This window comes from Neodiprion pinetum, chromosome 5 (genome assembly GCF_021155775.2).
Source record: "Neodiprion pinetum isolate iyNeoPine1 chromosome 5, iyNeoPine1.2, whole genome shotgun sequence".
NCBI classification, from domain to species: Eukaryota; Metazoa; Arthropoda; class Insecta; order Hymenoptera; family Diprionidae; genus Neodiprion; species Neodiprion pinetum.
In genome coordinates, this window is record NC_060236.1 from 18,334,485 (window position 1) to 18,360,938 (window position 26,454).

General features: G+C 35.9%; 1 protein-coding gene across 5 annotated transcripts; it reads right to left on the minus strand.

Annotated features, from left to right (window-relative positions):
* Nucleotides 1–18: 18 nt before the first annotated feature.
* LOC124219729 (carcinine transporter-like) lies at nt 19–24,269 on the minus strand. Of its 5 annotated transcripts, XM_069136748.1 has the most exons (12): nt 24,053–24,269; nt 18,517–18,848; nt 17,702–17,918; nt 17,377–17,635; nt 16,796–16,988; nt 16,481–16,699; nt 15,855–16,069; nt 15,044–15,219; nt 14,330–14,502; nt 11,087–12,356; nt 8,811–10,761; nt 6,922–7,084 (listed from the first exon to the last, which is right to left on the minus strand). In XM_069136748.1, the coding sequence occupies exons 2-10, from the start codon at nt 18,768–18,770 to the stop codon at nt 12,299–12,301; spliced, it is 1,764 nt and encodes a 587-aa protein (XP_068992849.1). In that variant the 5' UTR covers nt 18,771–18,848; nt 24,053–24,269; the 3' UTR covers nt 6,922–7,084; nt 8,811–10,761; nt 11,087–12,298. The 5 variants fall into 5 exon arrangements, with proteins under 5 accessions (XP_068992850.1, XP_046483715.1, XP_068992849.1 ...); XM_046627761.2 differs by having other exon boundaries at nt 8,811–12,356; XM_069136747.1 differs by lacking the exon at nt 24,053–24,269 and adding an exon at nt 18,969–19,158 and having other exon boundaries at nt 8,811–12,356.
* Between the last annotated feature and the right edge of the window lie 2,185 nt (nt 24,270–26,454).

The following is a 26,454-nucleotide window of genomic DNA, read 5'->3' on the forward strand; positions in this document are numbered from 1 at the left end:
TGACTTTTATTTTCACAGATTATAATTACACGGCTATTTGCTTAAGTATGTGCTAAGCTATTATAGACAAACAAAAGCTATTATAGGTATAACTATGGCCAAGAAAATTGATTTCGTTTGCCAAACCGTTGATTACGATGTGTTCTATTTTACAAATATCTGAAGATATGTTGTAATCTAATATGAATTTTGTTCTACAACTGTTGGATCTGTACAGTGTATAATATAGCTGACAATTATTTATGAGTATTGGAGATGTTATTCTTGGTCTAACCCGCTGTAGCTGATCTTCTATTGAGCACTTGTCACCGGCTTTCTGAATTTCTCCTTCTTCTCGTGAGAGCTGTAAGTTTTCAACACGATTTGACTAAGAGGATTTAAAATATTGCAATCAATGGTCTCTTACGTGTTTAGCAATTAATAAAGGCCCACAGAGTGTACAAAGTAAGTAAGTTTAATACTATTAATTTAACTAATTTCAACGCTTTCAACTCTGGTTTGATGTTTGAAATCCAATTGCGCGGTTCATAATATTTTTGCATTCACTGATTTTTGACTACAGGATTGTAAGTTCGATGTATTATTAAAATATAAATATAGAACCTGTAAAATTGTTGTAATACATAGATAATATAGAAACATTAGACATCTGGACTGTAATATTTGATGATAGATTTTTCGAAACGGTACCGAAAACGTCTGTAAACGACATATTATCGAGTATTTCAACTTCGATGGAACTCGACTGTATCTTGAGAACTTTGTGGGCCGTAAATGAAAAGAAGAGAGGGGAGTGAGGGATTTTCTCTGAACTTGTCGAGATAAGTATAGAATAGCGTTGGTTTTGGTTTATTTTGTATTCATCTATCATTAAGCATTGGCAACGTGGATACCTTGGCGAAAATAATTTCTACGCCAAATTATATTAAAGTGCAGTTCGTTAAAAATTGCAAGAAATCTTTGAAAATCTTAGAAAATTGCCCAAACCGTGGAACATTGTGGAAAACCGTCGAAAATCGTAGTATTTTGCATGGAAAATTACAAATTCTTATGTAAATTTAAAAAATCTACAATTTTCTGTATGAAATAATTACAATACTTAACACAAACAAAAGGAGTTTTTTTCCGTAGAAACTCGTGGAATTTCGTAAGAAACTGCCAGTTTTTACAAAAAATTATAAAAATTCACAATTTGCTGCGAAAGATAATTACCATTTTGGACCCAGACGATTCGAGTTTTTTTTTCTTGCAACATTCCTAAAATTTCACGAATTTTTAAACCACCTCTAATTATCGTATCTCTCTCAATAGGAAAACTTATGGCAGACAAATTAAGTACCTAGCAGATTTGAGTATGATCTTTACGGATTTAGAGAATCTGTCGTATTTTATGGATCTCGCCTTATCTCGATAGGTAAAACTTGTGAAAAAACTAACATTTGTCATTTTTCTAAAACAGGAATTTCGCGATATTCTGCAGCAAATTATATCCACATCAGCATTTGATATGAGAAAAACGATCGCGTAAATACGAGCTATTCTATAATTATCTGTAAAATATGACGATAATCTACGCATAAGTACTATTTTTCACGAAAAAGTACGGTAACCTACTTTAATTCTATCTCAGAACGAAAGTGTCTGAATTTCTCTACTTAATCGTAAAATCAAATTCGTAGCTAGGCGTTGAAATTATTATATACTCTCGATTCTTACCTGGATATGCATGGTATCCACCAAAAGCTCTGTTCCCTACCAAAGTCATTTCCATCCTGCAAAGTTTGCGGTAAATCCTGGCCCAAGGTTTCAGGCATGAATAAAGACTGTATGGCTACAGTAACGGAAAGTAATCCAAGTACTGTCAGTGGTAGAGATGGAGATACGTCTGACTGAAAAACAATGAGTCAAAAAATATTACTTTTCGGTTCCAATTTGAAGTGAAAATGGCGAACATAGAGGATATTGTGAAACTTAATGGACCGAATGTACGATTGCGCATGCGCAAAATGATTGGACTCTATTGGGCGGCGAAATCGTACCATGGCGATATTTTCGTCTGCAAAGCAGGAGAGCCATCTTGACGCGCAACGGGTCATAAGATGTCAAACTCTCCGGCTTCAAGTAGCGAATTCAAATTGTCTTGTTATATGACTCATAGCAGCGATTAATCAGTTAACAATATAAATTTGCAAAGCATTTCTGAATGATCGCATAGACTATTCGACATCTGCTTAAACCCCACAAAATACGCATTACCTATATAACCTCCATAAGTCGTGTTTGACAGTTAAAGCTTAAGGTGTCCAGCCTGCACGAAGAGACAACAAAGCTTGCGCGTGCGCACTCGGATTTTGAATTTTCCATATATCACCATTTCCTCCTCGTAAAACTATATAATTATCATTCTGAGAAATTATCGGCCACACGGAACACTCAATCTGTTAGATGTCCATACACAGTAACATAAAAGATCCATATTCATGGTGGATTTCTAATAGACATCTACAGAAATCCACTACACGGACAATTAAAACTTGCCATAGATATCCATTGGATGCTGTGAGTATCCATGCGGTGAATAGTCCCTCTCCTCAGTCTCCTCTTTCAAAAGAGGGATCCAAATTATACAAACCCTTAGCAATTTAGCCGTTTTTTTTACTCCTAATTTCATCCGGTATGTATAACGCACTTCGTCGTTTTTGAATGCGTATATAGTTATATTGCCCAAGTAAGATTTGGACATGATAGTTTCTGATACTTCTCACGATACGTCCATCAGGGGTAAATGTTCGGTGTGGGCAAAATAGAGGTGCACAATGCACATGAATAATGGATAGAAACTACGTCCACATTTTTTGTCCACAAAATGATATCTCTAATGGAGATCTGTAAGGATATCTAGTAGAGTTCTACTCGATGTGCAACAAGCGGACATTTGGATCCCTAATAGAGCTCTATCGTACGTCATTTCGGTTGAAATGGATGTCTAACAGAGATATTGCATATCCGTGGTACGTCCACTAGAGGTAAATGTTCCGTGTGGGCATACATATAATTGTTGCGTTCCGAAATTACAATTTCTGTGTAGGATGCTAATTTTCTAGCCACTTTCTTGGTCGAATTTATACCGTTTTATTTGTCAAAATAGGGTCATTCAAATTTTATGTGGATTCATTTTACGTTCACTTCTATTTCTCTGAAATTTGCAAAATTTAAGCAGATTCCGATTGCCGAAACGTACCAAATAAACGACGTAGGGTCCGATGATATGAGCAATGTATCCGAGAGTGTGGATCAGGGATACACCCTGCGCCCTAACGACCGTTGGCAACATTTCTGCAGCATACTGGAATCCGATATTACCAGCTATGTTAACCCCGAAGCGTGCAATAATTCCCATTGTAACCGTAACAGCACCTGAAACAACACACGATGTAAACATATGGCGTCAAAGTGAGCTATCAGCTGATCGTTGCAGGTTAATTTAACGAATATCAAGATACAGAAAGCATAGTGCGAACAGATCGACTTTTAATTTGTGACATTAAATAAATGTAAGGTGATACATATACGATTAAAAACTGCTTTTATAATTACAGCTACGATCACCCAGTCAGTGTTGCATATAATTTACTACCACCAGATACCTGAAATTTAGATGCTATGGCATAGATTTGGTATCGGATCAACTAGCAATACGAAATATTAGTATTAAAATTATTTTTTTTTGTTTGACTTACGTAAACATGGTTTGTATTTTAATGTAGCAGTTTTTTTGAAAGTATTTAACCGCGTGTCAGAGAAAAATTTCGAGTAAGTCAATGAAATCGTTTGGAATAAAGCTCTTTGACGCTGTGTTTATGTGTATTGTATCTATTATTGCAAACGGACATGCTGCAAGCAGCTAATTATGTACATGCTGTTTTATTTATTGTTTACCTGGGGGCATAGCTAAGGTGATGAAAGAAAAAACCCCACAGATCATCATCGAAATAAAACTCATCCATCGGCGACCCCATTTGTCAAGGTAAAGTGTCAGGAAAATAGCAGCCGGAAATTCCGTCAGAGCACCCAAAGAGAACGATGTGAAAACATCCGGATCCAACGACTTCATATTCCATACGTGACCATCGTACACGATAAGAATAATAAGCCTGGGAACAAATGCTCTTTTCGAATGTTTGTGGCGAAAATATTTCACTCCAATCTTAGGATGAGCGATTTTTCTACAGGCCACTGCACGTGAAAATAGCCATCAAAACAACAGAGGCATTTGTTACCTTGAATATCCTCCATATTTCAGAGATATTCCCAAAAAATGATATCTTGTTCCGAGTTTGGTACGCAAAGGTGTTGAAAAGGTGTTTAGAATACCAAGATGAAGACAATTAAATATATATTAACATAAATTTCCAATATAATTGCAATATTACTGTATTATACATGTTTATATAGAAAGAAGAATATTTAAAAATTACTCCAATATTTCGGAAATTTCGCAACTGCAATTGCAATACAGATATATTGCAGCAATGTTATCGTAACATTTTGGGTGAGAATTTTGTGAACTAATATTGAACTAATTCGAGCATATTCGAAGTGTTTTCTCACCAGTATATGTTCAGCATGACAGTGATGTAAGCGAGGCGTATTTTCTTAAAGAGGTCCAGAACAGTGTAGTTGTGTAATTTCTCGTTCTTTATCATTTTATTACAGCTTTCTTCAAATTCCACGAAAATTTCCTTCTCCACAGTTTTCCCGTTCACTTTCGCGATGTTCTTCAACGTCTCTACCGCTTTTGGAATATTTCCACTTGATATGTACCATCTGGGAAAAATGGAAACGATGAAACAATCACAAGCAAACCTAACTTCTTCCAGTTTAACCAGTTTAACACCTATTGTCGATTGTTTAACACGTATTGACTACTCCAGAATAAGGTTAACGCATTGGAAGAACTTACCTGGCACTTTCAGGCACTATCCAGGGTGCAAAAAATGCCGATATCATCGGCACAGCTGTGACTCCGCACAGGATTCGCCAATCAGCGATGTAATATGCAAGCCATGGCAAAAGGCTCGCAGAACCGGAAAAATAAATGCCAAAAGACATGTTTGCCATGAAGGTTCGATGCTGTGGACCAACGTATTCGATCACTGTGAAAAAATGTCACGAAGTTGATTCTAACAGGGTGAGCTAAATTGTAATCAGCTTTGAATGTTATCTGGATAATTTCATCCAAGATAATTATCATGGACAGATTCACCTCATCTTTTGTCTCACAGAGATAAGTTAATTTTTTTTACCTTGTGAAAACAAAATAAACTGCTTACTGGAACATAGGCAACGCCATTGTATCACTAAATCACATGCCGCAAAATCTTTCGTTGCGCGAATAAAAAAAAAATGGTACGCTGAAATTACATATTTTTTCTTCCAACCGCATAAAAATATTGCAGTGAAACAAAACAATTTTTATAATTCAACGTGTTGAGAATCTCAATTTTTGATTGTTATCTTTTCGATAGTACGAATGAAAAGACGGATAATCTTATCTTTGATGGAAATAATTTCATGATAAATTGTTTTTGACCCGAATAATCATATAATAATACTAAACTCGCTGTATTGATCAACACTGAATTTGTAATACGATCGTCACTTACAAATGATGAAAATAATGTTGAAGCAGTTGTCAAACGCTGTTCCAGCGATGAATCTGCAGAGACAAAACGACCAGAAGCTGTCGGAAAACGCCGTTCCAATCGAGGAAAAAAATCCAACGGCATTGCAGGCGACTAAAGCAGGCAATCGACCGTAATTATCGGCTATGAAACTGAAGACAAAACCACCGATTATACTGCCGATGTAAAAGATCGATTGTGACAGCGAGGAGTAATAAGATTTTCCGCAAACCCACTCGAGCTGAAATTGAAAAATCTAATCGTCGCTGCTGTTTTCATAAGTCTGTGCTTGAAAATTACCTCTGCAGCAATTGAAACGTAAGGAATATCGCTATGATTGAAAGTCCACCCGTGGCGACATGGCGTTTTTGGCCAAGATGGATCAGGATCGTAATTTCCGTTAATCAATGATTCTGTGAAGTTCACATCGTACATTTCACATCTCGAATAAGAAAGCGAATTATCATCTGCAGATTTATACCCTGTGGCGTCACTAATTGGTATGGAAAGGGCGATTCTGGGACAGAGTAAATTACGCTCGATATCAAAAATTCCTATTCGAAATCCAGTGAATTCAATCACGAAGATCTGATAATTATATGAAGTATTTCACAATTTCTGATACATTGTTGTGATCGATATTTTTTTTCTCGTATTCAAGTATTCTAGTCGAAAAATAAGGACCGAAATTCGATAGACAATTGTTTCAACTATTTGAGATGTGATTGAATCTGTAGTATGAGAAATATAAATTAACTAAAATATGAAAAACTTGAGAATTATGATCTAGTAGGATGTGTATGATAAAAAAAATTTGTACTCTATTGAAGTTGAGTTTTTTTTTTTTTTATAAAAAAGAAGATCATTAGGTTGCATTTTTTCTACAAAAAAATAAAAAAAGGAATCCGCGAACACTACAAACGAAAATCAGGAATTCTCGACGGCGTATTTCTCACAATCAGAGTGATAATTAGGTACTTACTTTTGCTCATCGGTGAGATTCCATCCGTTCAACTCAGGCACGGTGCACCAATGTTCTTCGGGCGTTAGAGTGATAAAAAATTGAGCGAAGTAGAGAAACGCGTAGACGAAGGCAAACGGCAGAAGCAAAAAAAACAAAATCCACTGATAACATCCAGCGCCTCCGACATGAGGAAGGATATCATCGAAGTTTTCAATTTTTTTTACCACCTCGCCGCCTTCCATAGTCGTCGTCGCATTTCCAGCAGTCGACATCTTATTATCATCAATTGTTCCTAAAATTTGTGCAGTGCTCAATTCGCGACGTGCGCAATTTGTAAGGTTTTATTTCACGTACTATGCTTGAATTCCTTTCGCTATATCGAATATTTGATTTTATTTGTCGTCAAAATACTCTTGTTGTTATCGGTACGGAAAGACTGAAATTAAAAAAAAAGAAAAAAAGAATTGTAAAGCGTGTTTATCATTTATGCGGATTTTGAAATCATATGGAAAAAATTTCTAAATTCAATAACTTCACGTTTTATGCGTCAAAACGAAAGTTTACTGGTACATTCAATTATTGAATAAAAGATCCAGGTGAAGATCATTTGATGCTGAAATTATCTTCGCAGTAAAATTCAGCAACTAGAAATTAAGTAGCAAAAAAAAAAAAAAAAAAAAACACTTCCAAAGTAATTTACATGAAAATTGAACTACTATTTGATTTTCAGTCCAACTGCCTATCCATCATTATGGTTTTCACAATTCCATCGTCTAGATCTGCTAAATCGGTTGATTAGTTTTAGTTAAAAGAAACTTGGTGTTTTTTCTACGACTGAGAACTCAAAAATTGTGCCTATTAAATTGCTGAATTTATCTGCAGTTGTATAATATTTTTTTATTTTGGATGTATGAAATCACTGTACTATTATGACGGTAGAATTATAAAGGAATGATCTGGTTTTATTCCAGTATTAAAGAACGTATACCGCGCAACTGATAAGCTGTGTATATTAGCACTTGGTGACCAAGATAACATATTTGAGCCCAGACCTATTCATAAAAACCGTAGAATTCGCAATTCTATCCGTAAAGTATGCCTCCAATTCGAACGACTTGCGTTTTGAGTTTATTACTGATTCGCGAGTAAAAGTTTTTTGCGATTAGAAACGGTAAAGAATAATTTTTATTTCATCACATTTTTCAAATAACCGGATTTTTTTTATAGTCATAGTGGATTTGTGTCATCATTTGCACACGCAAAATCGTGACGTTTGCATAAACTTTCCAGTAAATGCAGTGATAATCCTTCGGAGCCTTTATTTGTTGTTAAAGATAAAATGGCCGAAATTGACTAATACTTTTACAATTAGCGGTTTGTACAGCTTATTTGTGTTGTTTCAACTTTGAGTTGGCTTTTCACAAAACCAATAATGATACCGGCGTTTGAAATTGCGCTAATTGTCTACATCGCGAAAATCGCACTTGACTTCGTTTAACCTTGTCGTGTGACATTTCTCAGCAATTGACTGAATTGTATCAATTAAGAAAAAATCTTATAGCGATGTCCCAATGCTGGGAGATTAATTTGAAAAAATTAAGGTTCGGTCGTAGTCACTGATGCCCAAGTAAAATATGCGGATAAATCCAGTTGCTGTTGGATATTATACGAATCTTGAGTCGGTAATATTCAGGTTTCATTATTATCCATAATCTATTGGCCGTTGTCTCGAACGCCATCAGAAAACGACCGATGCCATCCTTTTTTTGGGGTTGCTATACCGGTATTTAAAGTAGCCGCATAGATTTTTTTTTCAAGCATTCGACAATTTATGACCAATAAAATTTCGATTAGGCGATACTGAGAAATAATATTTCGATTTTGATCTTTATTTCCTATATTTTCACTCTTCAGCTGTCCGTTTTATTTAATACGAAAATTCTATGGTACAAAAGTTATAATATGCGCGAAAATTTAGATACTACGAGATTTTATGATTATCGAATGAGTTCTATAATTGTTGGATTTTGAATAAGGTTCCCAGTCAAGTGGAACGAGGGATTACGGTGAAATTTTATTTTTGTAATACTCAAGTTGTGCAACGGTGATTTAAATGTCACAACGATTTGCCCAATATGGGAGTAAATAGTTATCATAATCACCTTAATATATATGGATTGATGAGGATCTTCCGATCATTCGTGATTACAAATGTTTTTGTAACAGAAGTTACAATAGACAAAGTTAAGCTTGCAGACTCCATCAAAATCTTCGATTCTCCGGTTCAGAGCGTACAAATATTATGAGCAGATGACGTAAGTGTGAAGTTTGAGTTGTTTTGTCTCTTTGGTATCTCACACTTGACTGATTCAAGCTGACTGTCAACTGATCCGGGTCTTGAACCGGCGGCGCCTTTTATTCTGTGTTCAAGTTACTGCTGTAATATTACGTGTGTGAACCACGTGACTATTTTAATTAAAATGCTGGACCGCGCTATGAAGTTCAGAATTAAGATTGTGCTAAGCGCAAGTCATCCTGGGCCGCGTCTCTACAAATGCATGAAGTATTGGGTATGAATGGGCTGTAACGTCTGAATCAAAAGTTAAGAAATGAGAAAAAAATATCACAAGCTAAGGTGTCAATAATTTGAGGAAAGGCTTTATAATTAGTATACGAAAAATGATCAAACTCTGGCCTTTTGAGCAAATTTTTATTTTTTCGGATTCATTTTCCTACTTTACCAGATCCAGGCAAATTGTCTAGAAATCTTATATTATAGCATAGTTATAACACCCGATTCCAATTGTTGATGAACATCGGTTGTACCGTATTTAGGTACTGCACAAAATCTGTTTTCATCCACTTTGAATATAATTTTTTTTTAAACTAATTTATTTATTTGTAAAGGACCCGTGCATAAGAATCTATTAGAGGTATATACATGCCCGTACATAGATTAGTCCCACAAAATTGAAAAAATAAAAATAATGGGTGTTATAAGTAATAACAAACATAAAATGAGAAATTAGGATACGAAATAGACAAAGTAGAAAGCTATACTTCTTAAATAGTTTCAAAAAACAATCAACAACTCATTTACAATTAGGGGAAGGGGGGGGGGGCAAAACGGGGTACTTAAGGAAATACTAAAATTTTGTGAACGTAAATATGTTAAATTTTCTTTTTTTTAGTTGCAAACTACGTAAATAATGTCAATTCTCAATTTCCAGTAAGAAAAAAATTTTTATTTTCGCGGGCAAAATGGGGTACCCCTAAAAAAAGTTTTTTTTTTAAGTAAATAAAATATGTGTAATAATTACTTTTTAAATTAACGTTAGTAATAAAATTTACTCTCAACATAATTTTAAAACAGTTTTTTCTTGTTATTTCGATATCTTTTATTTGTATTTTTTCGCAAAAAGTGTACAAATGTTTTTTTTTTAGCTTTTAATAGTGTAAACTGATGCTAGATGTCATTTTTGACCATTTACGAAGATTTTTCAAAAAAAAAAAAAATTTTTACGAAATTTTTGGGGTACCCCATTTTGCCCGCCTACCCCGTTTTACCCCCCCTTCCCCTACATAAAATTATTTAACAAAATAAGAATTTTATATAACACAATAATAGACTGAAATGTTCACTTAGCAATAAATTTACGAATATCGCCCTTCAATTACTTTTTCAGTTTCCTTACTAACACTTAGAACTTTCAAATCATTAGGTAGACCATTGTAAAATTTTATTGCGTAGTAGGTATAACTTCTTTGACCAATTGCTAATTTACGTTTCGAATGTTGAATGTTTTTGTTTCTTATATTCTTTGAATTCGCATAATATGCATTTTTGAGTTGCTCATACTGATACGTTATAGATGTAAAATATTTTTTAATATCTATTGGTTCATTCGATTTGTTCACATCAACTGCAATTATCTTGAAGATTCTGTTCTAAAGTCTGCGTAGAGGATCATATGTCGTATCATAATGACTACCCAAGCCAATAACTCCATAAGTCGCCAGACTATTGGACAGTCCATAGTAAATTCGCAGAAGTTGTTTCTTACTCAAAGTTTGTTTTAAACACGTTTCAGCTGGTGCTGATATTTTTTATACCTAATTTGAATAAAAGTTTTGATTAATAAATTGAACTCGCAAGACATGCCGTGATGTGGTTCACATAGATATAATAATATGGCATGAAAAACAAAATAATTCGATTTCCGGGAAAAAATATTTTATATCTACGTAGATCTAACACGGAATATCTACGTAGATTCAGATTTTGAGATAGATCTATGTGCATATAGTTAGATTTCCCTAGATCTAATGAAATCTGCGTTAGATCTAATGTTAATCGATGTAGTTTTACACATAACTACCGGCGTAAAAATTAAAATTGACATTGTATAATATAATATAATAATACTGAAACGCTCACAGCGGTGACGGGAGTTCCGGAAAGAGAGATAGCTCGGAGGCACGGTCGTATACACACAGGTCTGGGGACTCCGGTTGTAAAACCGTGCTCGAAAATGAAGCCGATGTTGTGAATTTTCGCCGCTAGCGCTAGTGAAGGAGAGGCCTACTTAGCACGCAAGCGCACGGAGAAAAAGACGGCTGCCTTATATTCCTTCCTTTGTTGCACACCGGTCTCGGAGATTGCAGCGCTCCGGTCTTTGGTGCACAAATTGAGAAACACAGGCTGTAAGACGGTCACGGTGCGTTATATAGGAAGGGGCTTGGAGTGCCCAGACCTATCTACAAGACCGTGCTCGGAGGTGAAGAGCTGTCTCTTTTTACTAATTTCTGCGCATGCGTGGGACAGTCTAAGCAAAAATGTAACATCACTGATTTACAAAAGAAAACACATGTGAAAGGGACACTGATCTTCGGTCTACAAGCTTTTTGGAAGACTTTACTGGTGCAAGAGAGACAGCACTTCACTTCGGAGCTATCTGTCTCTCGCTGGAAAGCCAGCCGTATATCGAGCCATGCGGTGAGCGTTCCAGTATTATTATATTTCAGTGACTTGTATTCTACCATTTGAGCCACGGCGATCCTTGAAATGCGTATCATGTTTAGCTTATACCTAGTACAACTGGTTAGATAGTACTTAAAATAAAATTTAGTAGGTACTGGTTGGTCTGTTCAGGTTTGAACTTATATTCAGATGTACAACCAGGTCTGAAAATATCTACATAAATCAAATCAGATTTACTTAGATCTAATCAGGACAAAGTTCTAATTCAATGTGGTCTATTCCGGTTTAAGTAAATATCGAGATTTAAGTAGATATACGGAGATCTAAGAGGCATAAGTATTCATTCGCAATATCAGACGAACTCAAGTGTACGTAAATCTACTTATATCTATGGAAATCTCGGCAGATCTATGATTCTTCGAAATTTAGATCTATGAAGATAAAATTTAATCAAAATCGTACCAAAAAGTGTATACGTATATCAAATTTTTTTTCTCAGGGTTGTGTGTTCTTTATGGAAATCCCAATAATTAGTCGATACTTGTGATCACTCTCCAAACTATTGGGTTTGCTAAGCGCAATAAAAGATTTTTATTTATATTTTATAACGCTTTGGCTTTGCATACTGTTATAATTCTTTCGATCCAACCGGTCGAGGCTGCTGATCCTTTACGGCAGCACATTTGTAGGTGACAGCTTCCGGAATTTTTTCTTCCTTTCGGAAGTGCTGCAATATTTTAAGTAAATTTTTGTGGAAAAATGATCAGCTGTGTGAATTAATTTCTTTATTTTTTATTTGCTTATTTCAAAAAACATTTGAATTAGAATATCTACCGATTCTTTTGTGATTTTGAAATGCTAACATTTACGTTTTCAATTAACTGTTCGAACGACACACGTGTAAAAAATTAACCAACTTTGAAACGTTGCATTATTGCGTAAATTGCATGTACAAAATTGCATTTAAAACGAGTACGATGAAGTGCGATGAACAACATTTTGTTTTAGTATTTCATGATAGCCATTTTGTAGCTTGTGTTGTCGGCTGTATCGTGACCTGGGCCGTGGGACGTAACCATTATATCTACGAGTCAATTATGGATCCAGACAACCCGGAAAATGAAGAGAATGAACCCCCGAGATGGCGGGGGTAGTGCCCTGAGGGGTGACTGAATTCCAAGGCACGGTACAAGGAATGAACGCAATGTGCAATGGGCTGTTCTGAAAGACAGAACGCAAAGATGCCCGTGTCGCTTGGGATTGCCTCGATGGATATGCCGAAAGAATAAAACTACGTGCGTACATACATACATACATACGCTACCGATATGTGGTAACCGCGCGACAAATCTGTTCCGCTCGCAGAGGGCGCCACCGGCAATCGAAGCGATCAAACTGAAAATCGGAGCGCTTAGCGCGCGAGATCATTCGGCAATTAACACCCGGCGCGACAGGTCGTTACGCAGGAATCGGAGCAGCTGATTCACCCAGTAACAGCTTGGGAGTTTTACGTTCAAAATGGTCTTTTCAAATTTTGTCTGTGATTTTTTCTCGTCAAGTTGTTCAATATCAAAAGACACAGTATCCGAAAAACTTTGATCTTACGTAACAGGCGAAAAAACCAATGTACAACATTTTTTTAAACAAAGGTTAAAAATTTGAATGCTGCCTCTTCGAATCTTTTATCGTAAATTATCTTTAACGTGAATGAAAAATTCCACAAATTTCGAAAGATGGCCCTTAAATTATGGTGATCAAAATTTACACTTTATCGGTGCACAACTTCAGTAAAAATCACGATCATGCTTTCTGTCACAGCATCTCAAAGAATAAAGGTTTCTCTTCAAAACCCTACTTTTTAAACTTTTCCTATGTTCTTCAACACCAAAGATACTGGAATTCAAACGTAGAACGGAGATTGTACGCTTACCTTCGGCATTAGCATTTATTCAAGTTTTTTCCATTTGTTACGTAGGATAAAAGTTGTTCAGACCCTATTTCATTTGATACTGGATAACCAGGTGACAAAATGTTGTGGACAAAATTTGAAATAACCATTTTTAACGGAAAACTCCGAGCTGCAAAACGTCTGTCTTGAAAATCAAAAATAATATTCCGTTCATCACGTATGGCCACGTGACGTCAAACGTTCACTTTACAAATTTGACATAAGTGTCTCAGAGATACGATTACTTGAGAAAAAACATGTAGAGACTATATCTGAATAATTGAGCTTGAAGTCAAGGTTATCAGCTTCAAAATCGTTTTCCACTCAACTTTCTACTCGTAATTTACGCTAAGTTACAGCGTTTCAAAGTTGGACCTTCATCGGCCTAAAACGAGGAGACCCTTAATTGTTTCCGCGGTTAAATTTTCAGTTAGAACGCCAAAATAATGTAATGCTTATAAGTTTCGGTGTTATAGGTTGCGTTACCAGCTCCACTAGTTCTTAGAGTGATTTGAGAGCGTAGTTGTAAGCATTTGGAAATCACAAAAGGATCGGTAGATAATCTAATTCAATATGGTTTTCAAAATCGACTGTAAAAAAAGCAAGACTTGAATTTGTCCATTTTATTACAGCGTGAGGATCACACCAGGTGACTGATTCTTCAATTAAGACGATACATGCCAGTCTACTATCAATCATTGGTTTCTGGCATTTATTATCACCAATAATGCGAATATGTTCTCATTCCTCACCTTGATATGCATGGCATCCACCAAAAGTTCTGTTCAATACCGAAGTCATTTCCATCCTGCAACGTCTGCGGTAAATCTTGGCCCAACGTTTCGGGCAGAAATAAAGATTGCACAGCCACAACAAGGGAAAGCAGTCCAAGTACCGTCAATGGTAGGTACGGAGATACGTCATCCTGAAAAATGATGATAAGATGATAGATTAATGAAACTATAATTGGAAGTAGCTACATCCATAGCTGCAAAATAATTGAAAATTGTAGAAGGACCTAAGTGAACGCATGAATCAAAAAATAAACAGGATCGTTATTAAAGCATGATTCATCTTTTTATGTTGTCTCTCCTCTCTCTTATTCGTAGTAAGTTATGTTTTGAAAATTCTTTTCTGATTGCAGAGAACAAACCTCAGCCATAAAAATTGCAGAATTTGAATTATAACTTGATTCGCTGTGTCACAAAAATTCTTATTCTTCCCCTTTTGATGTTTCCTGTTACTCATTACTATACATGAGAGCAAATTCAAATTTCATCAAAAGTTACACGAAAAACTTCTGATTTTTGCACATATCGTTTTTCGAGAGATGTCGTTAAAAGTGTTGTACGTCTTGCCACCGAGTTTTGCGAAAGAATGAAATATTTGAACGTTTCTGGATCATACTGAGCTATTGGCTTCAACAAATCGTAAAACTTATGTTATTCGTAGGTAGAGAAACTTACCAAATAAACGATGTAGGGTCCGATAATATGGGCAATGTATCCGAGAGTGTGAATCAGGGATACACCCTGCGCCCTGACAACCGTGGGCAACATTTCTGCGGCATACTGAAATCCAATATTCCCAGCTAAGTTCACCCCAAAGCGCGCAATTATTCCCATTGCAACTGCGGTAGCACCTAAAATAAAACTAGGAAGAGCGTAAATAAATATTATCTTAGCGATGCCCAATTAAAATGCTAAAAACTTTAACGGGAGGGAAACACCTTGAAATTCGCAAAAATTCATGTCAATGTGAGCATCTTTTTATTTCTTTACAAACACCGTTAAAAATTTGTACCTCGTGGCATAGATTTCTCTATCATTTGAGCACATAACTTTTTGTTTCCCTCGAGCACCTGTCAGAAATAACGTATAAACTGAAAATTCTACTGAGAAAACTTTACGACGCGTTAAATAATTCACTGAATTTTAGTCACTTCAGAAAACTCTTCTGTTCGCACAATAGAGGTTTCTATTTTTTTATTACATGATTTTATATTTTTTTTGGCTGCGTCAGATCAAATTTATTCGTGTGACTTATGCATTTTGATTTCTTGAGAACGTATCGGCTTAGGTGTATTTTTTAGGATATTTTCCGCAGTCTTCGAGGGTGATAAAAAATTGTTTGCCGTCAATGTGTATTCAATAAAAATCTAGATGAGTTTGAAATTTAATTCGTTGCAATGAAACTGTGATTTCTCAGAAATAATTGCCTGGCATGTACATGGTCGTTTATAATAAACTTATAATACTTTATAAAATATTTGCTCACCTGTAGGCACGGCCAAGGCAATGAAAGAAAATATTGCACAGACGAACATAGAGAGAAAACTCATCCATCGGCGACCCCATTTATCGAGGTAAAGTACCAGTATTAAGGCAGCTGGCAATTCCGTCAAAGCACCCAAGGAGAACGACGTGAAAACATCCGGATCCAACAATTTCATGTTCCAAACATGACCGTCATACACGAAAAGAATGAGAAGCCTATATGTATAGAAACAAATGCGGAGTTGATACGTTTCTCATATGAAATATTTGGTTATACATATTGAGAGAAAACGTCAAAATTTAGCAGACTGAATATGTCTGACGACTTAATAACTTGAGTTAGCTGATTTTGTGTAAATATGTAAAAAATAGACCAGTCTAATAGGTAGAAACTTTCGACTTATCGTATTGAAACGATCGCTGACGGTCGGATTAAGTTTGCCGCTCTTCTGCTCATAAAAACAAAGTTTTTGATACGTAACAACGATTTTTTTAACTGTTATGGTGAAAAAATGACATCAAACTTGTTTGCATTAATCAAGTAAAAAAATCATGTTGACTTGGGCTACTCAACTGAAAATGGGGGGGATGGATGCTACATCTCCCATAACTTCTCCATGATCTTACCAGTATATGTTAAGCATGACCGTGATAAAAGCAAGGCGCGGCTTTTTGAAAAGATCCATAACAGTGTAGTTGTCATGTGACTTGTCGTTCTTTATGATCTCGTTACAGCTCTCCTCGAATTCCTTGTAGATTTCGTTGTCCACGGTCTTACCGTTGATCTTTGCAATTTTCTTCAAAGTCTTCACAGCTTTCGGAATCTTACCGCTCGAGATGTACCATCTGGAAGAAATGGACCTCGTGCAAACATCACGAACAAATCTACTCTCAACGTTTGTAACATGGAATGCTCGAGATGACCGTACTTCGAGCACTCACCTGGCACTTTCAGGCACTATCCAGGGTGCAAAAAGCGCCGCCATCAATGGTATCGCCGTAACCCCATTGAGAATTCGCCAATCAGCAATGTAGTATGCAAGCCACGGTAAAACGCCGGCGGAGCAAGAAAAATACAGACCAAAGGATGCGTTTGCCATAAAGGTTCGATGCTGCAGATCAACGTACTCGATCACTGTAAACAATGCCATTCAGTCTATCTCCAATAATCAATTTACACTGGAAAAAAATACTGCGTTGATTTCTATGGACTACAATTTGGTGTCAATCTGACGCTGTTTGATGTCAGTCTGGCACTATCTGATTTCAATCTAATACTATCTGCAGATATCAACCTTATACTTTCTGATGTCAATCTAACGCCATCTGAGGTCAATCTACCACCTACTTCCTGATGTCAATATGACACTATCCGATGTAGAATTTACAATTTGACCTCGAGAATATTGTTTTTTTAATAATCCACACGAGCAAGTCTTAGCTAATTTCAACACCATCATTTTTCACACTGTACAATGCTCATATATATGTTATTACAGAGTATCATTACTCGTATGACTTACGAATGATGAACATCATGTTGAAGCAGTTGTCAAACGCAGTTCCTGCCAGGAACCGGCAGAGACAAAACGACCAGAAATTGTTACAAAACGATGTGGCAATCGCAGCGGCACAACCAACCATGTTGCAGATGACTAAAGCAGGCATTCGTCCATGATTATCGGCTATGTAACCGAAAATGGATCCACCGATGATACTGCCAACGTAGAAGGTCGATTGAGCCAGCGAAGAGTAATACGTTTTGTTACACACCCACTCGAGCTGTGAAATCAAAAAGCTGCATGCATGATTTTGACTTTACGGAATTAAATTGCACTTGAAGCTTACCTCTGCTGCAAGTGACGCGTAAGGAATGGTGCTGAAATTAAATGTCCATCCATGGAGGCACGGGGTTTTTGGCCAAGATCGATTCGGCTCCTTGATTCCATTACTCAGTAATTCTGTGAAGTTTACATTGTACATGTTGCATCTTGAATAAGTCTCGACACTATCCTTTACCGATTCATTAACCGTCGTGCTGACAATCGGAATGGAAAAGGCAATTCTAGAACCGAGAAAATTATCTTCAATAATTATTTAGACATTTTTGGAGTTAGTCAAGATTTGCATGACCTCGATCACAATTAGTGTTTGAATGGTCAACATTCTCGTTCAAATTATCGGGGGGTACAAATTCTAAATGTTCTCGTGAATTAATTCCTCGAAATAATTTGAAAATTTACATCATTCTTAATTTAATACTTTCCGTATTGTCGAACGTCGAAATTTTTTTGCTATATGAACACGTCGGTTTATGCTGTAAAATCGAGTTTCTACGTGCCGCCAATTTTTTTTGTTTCTAAAGCGTGAAATATAAATGACATTATTCATTTTCAATTTTCATCGAATTAAAACACTTTCAGTGGTTCTGAAATAATTCTCAGAAGGCTTCGGAATTTTACAACAAAAAAAAAAAAAAAAAACAAATTCTAATCAGTCACCAATTTGGTCAGCGTAATAAAATTTGTGTGAAACCTTTTCGGCAATCATAATGTGTGCTGATACTTTCAAAATCTACGCGAGTTTCTCTGCGAAGTGAGTATTTGAAAAATTTCGAAATTACGTCGTATCGTAGAACGTAGTTTTTTCATGGAAATGCTCACTTTTCCTGATCGGTCAAATTCCATCCTTCCAATTCAGGTACCGTGCACCAATGTTGATCTGGTGTGAGGGTGATGAAATATTGAGTGAAGTAGAGAAAAGCGTAGCCAAAGGCAAACGGTAGAAGTAGGAAAAATAGAATCCACTGATAACATCCAGCACCTCCGACATAAGGGAGAACATCGTCGAAGTTTTGAACTCTCCTTTCAGCTTTACCGCCCTGGATCATTGTCGCCTCCTCGGGAGTCGCGACCATTTTCTTGATTTATTTAAAATCTATCCAGTATTTGTTTTTGTAGTAAGAATATTTGATTTTCATTTACCACAAACGAGTCTGAAATCAGAAGATTTTTCTATGATTTCTAAATAAATGCCGTTGTATTTTCTTAATCGTGGCATACGACGTTGAATACTTGTACGACAAAAATAAAAAATAATAATAATAACACTTTACTGCATTTATTCCTGGATTTTTGCACTCAAGGCAGTTTTCGGAAAAGATTTGAAAGAGAAAAGATTTGAACCAACGATTCGAGTTCACAATGAATTACAGCAACGCTTCTTATCTCATCTTTCGACTCATCTTCTTCATTTCGAGGTAAATTTTGAAGATAAAACAGTCAAAAAGTACACCTTGTAGGCACAGAATAACGCATCCAGAATGTTAGTAATCAATTAAATGATGAACTCAAAACCGTCTTAAATGATATTGATGATTTATTTAGCTGAAATTATTTCCCGAAATTAGGTTGCATCCAATTTCGTGTGTCAAAACATACTACCGACTGCTTAGTCGATCGATAAAATGAATTTATGCAGACGATGATAGAAATGAAATTAAAGTTACAATTAAGCGTCAGTATTTTTCAATTCTTCACGTGCCAAGTGAAACGAGTCTAATGAATCAATTTATCGCTAATCAATACACAAAAAAAAGGAATTGTTAAACGGAGTTCCACTTGATAATACAAATTCGATTGTTCTACTAATTTCTTGTTGTAGACGGAGAGTCAGCAACGTTTGAACCCACATCATTTTATTAAGAAAGTTTTCGGTGCACTCATATTGTGATATAAACACCAACTGATAAAGTCGCGTCTAGCCGGCGAGTCCTGTAGCAGGTGGGAGGGGTCGGTGTCGCAAGTAACTAAAAAAGTTAAAAAAAAAAAAACATTTACCAAGGCTGATTTTTGTTTTCAATTGCAGCTAATGATGCTAACTATTGTGTAATCATATTGCCAGAACAATGAGTTGAGACCATATTTCTCCGCCATGTTCGTATCATAGCCTATTCTAATCGCACCTTTGCCCAATCTCAATGATCTGCCTATCAATTATAAATGTGCAAGTAGTAAATAGTGAAAAATGTATACCATTACCATTAATCGGTAACCAGCTACGGTTACTATCGATCAACGATATCGTCACCACACGTAAACTCAAATTAGATTCCGCTACAGTCAGTCATATTTCATCACAGTTTTATTGCTAAGGAATGACGAAATTCAACGTTAACTACATTTGAATTTCAATCTGACTCTAGATTCTCTGTTTTATATGAGCTAAAATTTTAAACGTTAATGTCCAGAGGATAAAATTTTAATCAAGGTACTTTTTTAACAGATAGAAAACGGCATTGTAAAATATAATACAACAGGAAATACTGTAAATTTGATATCAACAGAACATGCAATTCCCCACGTAGCTTGCAGGACTCATTTGAAACAATATTATGTATCAACGGCTAGTTTGTTGGTTCACTAAACCAATCGTATATTGCGTCGTGTCGCATATATTAGTACATATCCCTTCACTTAGAAACGTGAAAATTGCAGTTAGCTTCATTTAACCCTCTTGTGAGATTTATCGCGACAATTGACCTGCTTGTACTGTTTCAGAGAATGTGATAGCGATACCTCGCAGGCTGCGGGATTCAGCTTCGAGCCACAGAAACTACAAAATATTGTTTTGATGCATCAATTTACGTCTCCCAAGTGTGATGCTCAAAATAATACGAATCATTGTATTCGTAAATTACGAAGGTCTATTCATAAAATACACAATCCTTAAATTATCGATAAAATCTCAGATAACAATGCTTTATTTCAAATTGCTTCGAAGTTGTTAAAAATCTATCAGATTCGTTCGATGTTACTTTACAACGGTTCATTCTATTCAGAACATTATTTTCTACAAAGTTAATGAAACAGATTTTCTTTATGTTTAGTAGTCATTTGTTGACCGTAATCAATATTGGGGCAATATTATTAAATCAAATATTCAACGATGCCAGTGTGATGAAAATAGTCATATCAATAAAATGAACGATCGTAGAGTGAAATTGAACAAATCTATTTCATTCCGCACAGTGTTGAAGCGACAGACTAATTTTGCAAGCTCATGGCGTGACGTCGCGTGAATTTTATTAAATGTAGTACGTATAACGTCCTAACTCTTTTATGAGAATCCGTCATGACACGTAAAATATTAAGTTTTATTGTGCTATAGTTCGATACAGGTCAATTTCATTCAAGAAAATATACTTCTCATTAATTTCCAGTAGCGGAATTTTTTCTTCCTCAGCAACGTTGATAAATATTTTTATACCCTAACAATATGCAACAGTGGAGCTTTTCTGTGATCAAAAAGTAGGCCTGTTAGTCGGCCACTTTTTGTCGGATTGGTAATATTAGTCTAGTCTTCTTATACTTTGTCAAATTCTTCTTCCGTTTGTCACAATTGTCCCCCCAACAGTACGTTCATATCATCGAAAAGAAAATTTCCCCCAAATACAACAATTTTCGTATATCATTAACACGCGCCAGTGCCGATTGAAATTGTTAATGTATAATTCATTGAAAGCTAACATGTTCTTGAATTATTTGTTTTCATAGACTAAAATGAACTGTAAAAATCATTTTAGTGCTTGAGACCAATGTCTATACTCCCAACTATACACAGGAACAAAATAATTTGAGATGAGCGTACGTATCCCGTAGATAACGACACTAAGTTAAACTTGAAAATGATGTATTATTTTCTCTTCTGTTCTAATGTTAAGTTGGAAGTGCAAAGATTTTTCTCAAGCATCAAATTCATTCTTTCGGTCCATTTTAGCTGATAAAAAGAAAAAAAGAAAAAATTGAAAACATCGTAAATTTGGATGTATTTCACATTTAAAATTTCAATCGCTCACGCACACGTGGTAATATCTGAAAAATTTTATACTTACAGGTTTTTTTTTTCTCTATAATATGGACATATTTTTGCGGAAAATCAAAAAAATGTCAAAATAACCAAAATAACGGACACCCTAATATATAGATTACTAGGCTTTGATTTCATTTTCCGTTTTCTCTACCCGTCTTACTATAATTTTTATTCAGTTTTGTTTCTGTACACCATGTATGATGCTTCGTTGAAAATTCATTAATCACGTTTTTCTCGTTGTATTACGAATATTTTTAAGCCGCATTATAAGCATATTTCGGTAATTTTAGCGTCATATTCTTGGAGGGGGCTTGACCACTAACAGCCCTGAAAAGAATAATATTTTCATTCATCATCGTAGAATATTCGAAATGGGGCACCACCATTTTTTTATGGATTATATGCTATAAGTGAATTGCATAAAGATGAAAAAAACGAACACTTTTTGTACATTTGATGGGAGAAGATTTTTTAATTATTCAACGCAGGTGTGTCAAAAGAAAAAAATAAATCCAATTCAAGCAAGTTATAAGTGAATTGAAATTAAGGACTTGAAAAATGATTTCCCGTTATTCAGTTGAGTTGATTATATTAAAAAAAAGGTTATACAGCTTTTCATTTTTGGAAAACTCTTTTTCTATTATAATATCTTCATTATAATCGACCGGGGCATAAATTGCATTTTTTTTAATCTACGTATACAAACGTGCTTGTTCTCAATTCCCAGCATTACAAACTGAAATGATGAAGATTAGAGTTTTCAAAACTACACCAACTTTGCATTACACATCAATTGCTGCAAGTAATGTGAAGAACTAATTTTAATTCTACCGATGTGCCTTAGATATCATTGAATTAAGTATTGGAATATGGAATTAAGTTCCATTTGCGCCTTATAATGATATCATTTCCCAATTTTTTTTTTTTTTTTGCTGTGAATATTGTTCGGTTTTTTAACCGCGAGAAGTTACATTCAGCCGAATACATTTGCCTGCGGTAAAAACTATTTTAAAGTTGGTAACCCTATTTTCGTTCAACCAATTGAGTAAACTTGATTTTTCCGCAAACGGGTATAAAGTAAACAATGAATTGAAGTACAGCGTGAAGCGTAGGTTTTTCAAGGTTTGATAAGAATTCGAATTTAATCTCTTCATCTTTCTGTTTATATACATACATTGTGAAATGTTCGGCCATAACGCCGAGGCCATGGTGTAATATTTTCTTACACCATGGCCGAGGCTGAGTAGAGATTAACAGAACGGCCAACACACCGATCTTCGACACATCACGAACTAACGATCGCAGTGACGCCTTCTCACCTATGCACGATGCTGGGACACAGGTGCGGGCAGTGAGACGGATCATCGGCAGATGGCTTGACCAACGCCACCGTGCTCGATCGAATTGTACCGCCAAAGAAGGTTAAAACAAAGGACCCTCTTCTGGATGGCAATATCAAAATTAAACTCCAAGCATAGTTGATCGGACGAAGTAGGATCGATTCCATTAAATCTCAGTAGGAACATGGCCTAAGCATGACGCTATTGTTTGTCTTTTAATCTTTGTTAGAAGCAGAGATAATTAGCATTAACCTTTGATCCAAAGTTGGTTACCGTAGGAACATGTGCTTTGGGGGTTAACACGTTTGGAAATATTTTTTTTTCTATTGATTATACCTTGGATGATACTGAAGCTTTATTGGAGAATTGCAATATACCTGCGTTTGCTGCTGTAGAACACTTGAATAAATATAATACACAGAACTGTAGCACAGGGAAATAGGGAACGGCCCTACCACCTGCCTCTGTAACACAGTGCCAGCAACGGGTGCAAGCCCCGTGTCTGACAGCTTAGGAGATAAAAGAAAGCGGGAACGACTTTGGAGTCTGACTCCGTGTTAGCCAATACGGAAAAGCAGCGGAGCTTGAATTTGGCGATGTGCTATGGCATAATTGCCCGCGTCACTGAACCTGGACGGCAAAACTTGCTTACCAAATTGCATAGAGCTGCAACGAATTAACCGCCTGAGTCAGCACATAGCTATGCTAATCCGAATCAAAAACAACGAACTTAACATACCTCCAATCCGGAACCGAACAGAGTTCCTCGCAATCAAGTAAATTTAATGTAACTTTATTCGTTAGTTTAGAGAACACGAAAGTCACCGTAACGGAGTTCCACAAGTTCAGATTGTACTGAGAAAGCCGTGGACGTTATAGAATAAAAAAAATTCAGAGCGTTATCGATAACAACAGTATAATATACGTATTGAGTAGCGTTGATTTTTCATGAATATAAATTGTATGCTTGAACAATATCTATAATTACCTCCGAAATTTGCAGGACGATGCAAATTGATTTACCGACTTATGGTTTTAAAAACTTGGTAACACAATTAGTTAGAATTTTGGAAGCTCTCGACTTGCAAGCTCCGTAAATGTGATCGATTCTCTTTGGAAATCGTGAACGAATGTAAAAAATATCGGGTCCGATTTGTCAAGATTGTTCTTTCGTCTTCTCTCGCCGAACGAAACCGAAGTTTGCTTCTAACTGATCTGGGTGTCAAGTTAGCAGCGCGTCTTATATATTCTGTTTGTATAATTGACTAGTGCTGAAACAAACGACACTTGCATACTCACACGGCATGAATATGGCAGAATAAAACGAGAGGCACGTGAGCCCACGACCAAAAGCACGCGTCATCGTACCAAGGATAAAATCATATAGAATCGATAGTTTAGATGACCCTAGAGCCGACTAGCTATTTAAAAAAAGCCAGATCATGTTATCATGATACGTCTGATATTAAAAGTGAAATAGATTTTGTTACTGTATTACTAAAAATACAGTTTTCAATCATTGTGCGTCTTGCGTTTGACCCGAGCGCATTTTCAAAAATTTCATAAAATTCATCCGACTGATACCACAGGAATCGACTTGCAAATTGTTTCACAGCTTTTGTATGCCTACAGAGATTACTAAAATACTGTTTTCCGTCATTTTCAATTATACCTATTACGTTACAAACGATAAGAACGTTTCGAAACTGCCTGCCAAATGGCTTACCGGTTGTTATGCTCACGGCGTTACATCAACGTTTCGCGGCTTTATGAAATATTAAAACCGTCATTAACCAGACCCTTGCTCGGTTCTCACGCGATGACAGGCTGTGACTACAATTCCGCATTGCATCGGATGGGAAAAGATATCTCTGACGGTATTTAAAAAATTGTATACGATACCAAGAGGCTGCTGCAAAATTCAGTGCATGTTCTTTTGGTAAGAACGATGCATTCAACACCTTGGAGGATTACGCCTGTCAACTATATGAAAAGAAGAAAAAAAAAAGACAAAAAACAAAAGAAGCAATGACGTTCATGCGGCCAGAATGGAAATTTTTACGCAAACATACAAATTTAAAGGTGGGCATGGATCCACGCTCACTCTAAGTTTGTCGAATCATGATGCTTGTAATCTGCCGTCGCGCCGTGCAAAACAGAACTCCAACAACATTTATTACGAACGCAATATATCACGGAAATATGGAATAACGCTCATAAGAAAAGTCCAACCGCATTTAACGCCACGGATTTCGGATGATTTGACAACCAATTGCCGGAATCGAGTGACGTTATGTTGAATAATGAGTCGACATCCATGAAAGGTATTGTCGATAAAACCACTACTTTTAATATTTTATACATACTTTAAATGGGTGATTTTGACCAATGATTTTTATTTTCTAGGAGAAGACATTGGCGATCTGGACAGCGAGATCGATAGCGATATTGATGACTGCGACGATGAAAATGAGTCCGATAGTGACTAAAAGTAGTCACGAAACTGTTATATTTAATAAATATTTTTTACTCATAATTCATTCCTGTTTTTTTTTTGAAAAATTTATTTTGAAAGTCCTCAGACTTCCGTTTCGGGTAACCTCTTCTTTGATCAATATTTATGAATTTGAGGGGTGCAACTGATTGGTGAGACTTTAACACGTATAGATACGATTTTTTTTTGTTTTGACCATCCAAAAATTGTCTGATACGACCCGTGAAATATTCAAATTGACTGATATCGGTTTATTCTACATCTGGGCAACTCATTTTATCATGTCGAACAATTTTCAGACGCTTCGCCACCGGCGAATAGATTTTTTTTCCAAAAATTGATTACTTCGCATCAAATAACCCAACTTTACTTATATATATATTTTTTTCGTCTCATTTTTCTTTTGGTAATTGGTTCCTGGGCAAGCGCAACGCAATTTTTGTATGAAAACCGTGTTTTCGGTAGCTCAGGGCTATAATTTAACTACATTCGGTAAGTTAGACTTTCTTCTGTGATACGAGTCGGCTAAATTTTATGATATTTTTGAAAATGCGCTCATTTCAGACGCAAAACGCAAAATTCAGAAAATCATATTTTTGGGCTCAGAGTGATTTAATCCATCGTTTCTACACATATGGTTTCATCCTTGGTTTGATAAGACAAAAATCTTAGTCGTGGGCTTTCGTACTAGAAATATTTCAAAAGTGTCACATCATTTCCGATCCATTACGTAATTTCAAGAATATCCCGTACAGTGCGTAATATTGCATCAACATTGCTACATTGCAGTTGGTGTTGCCACGTCGCAGACACATTGTAGCAATATTACAATTGTGTGATAGTATAAATTGATGCATATAATTATAATAACTTATGCTTTACAAAAATCAATGTTT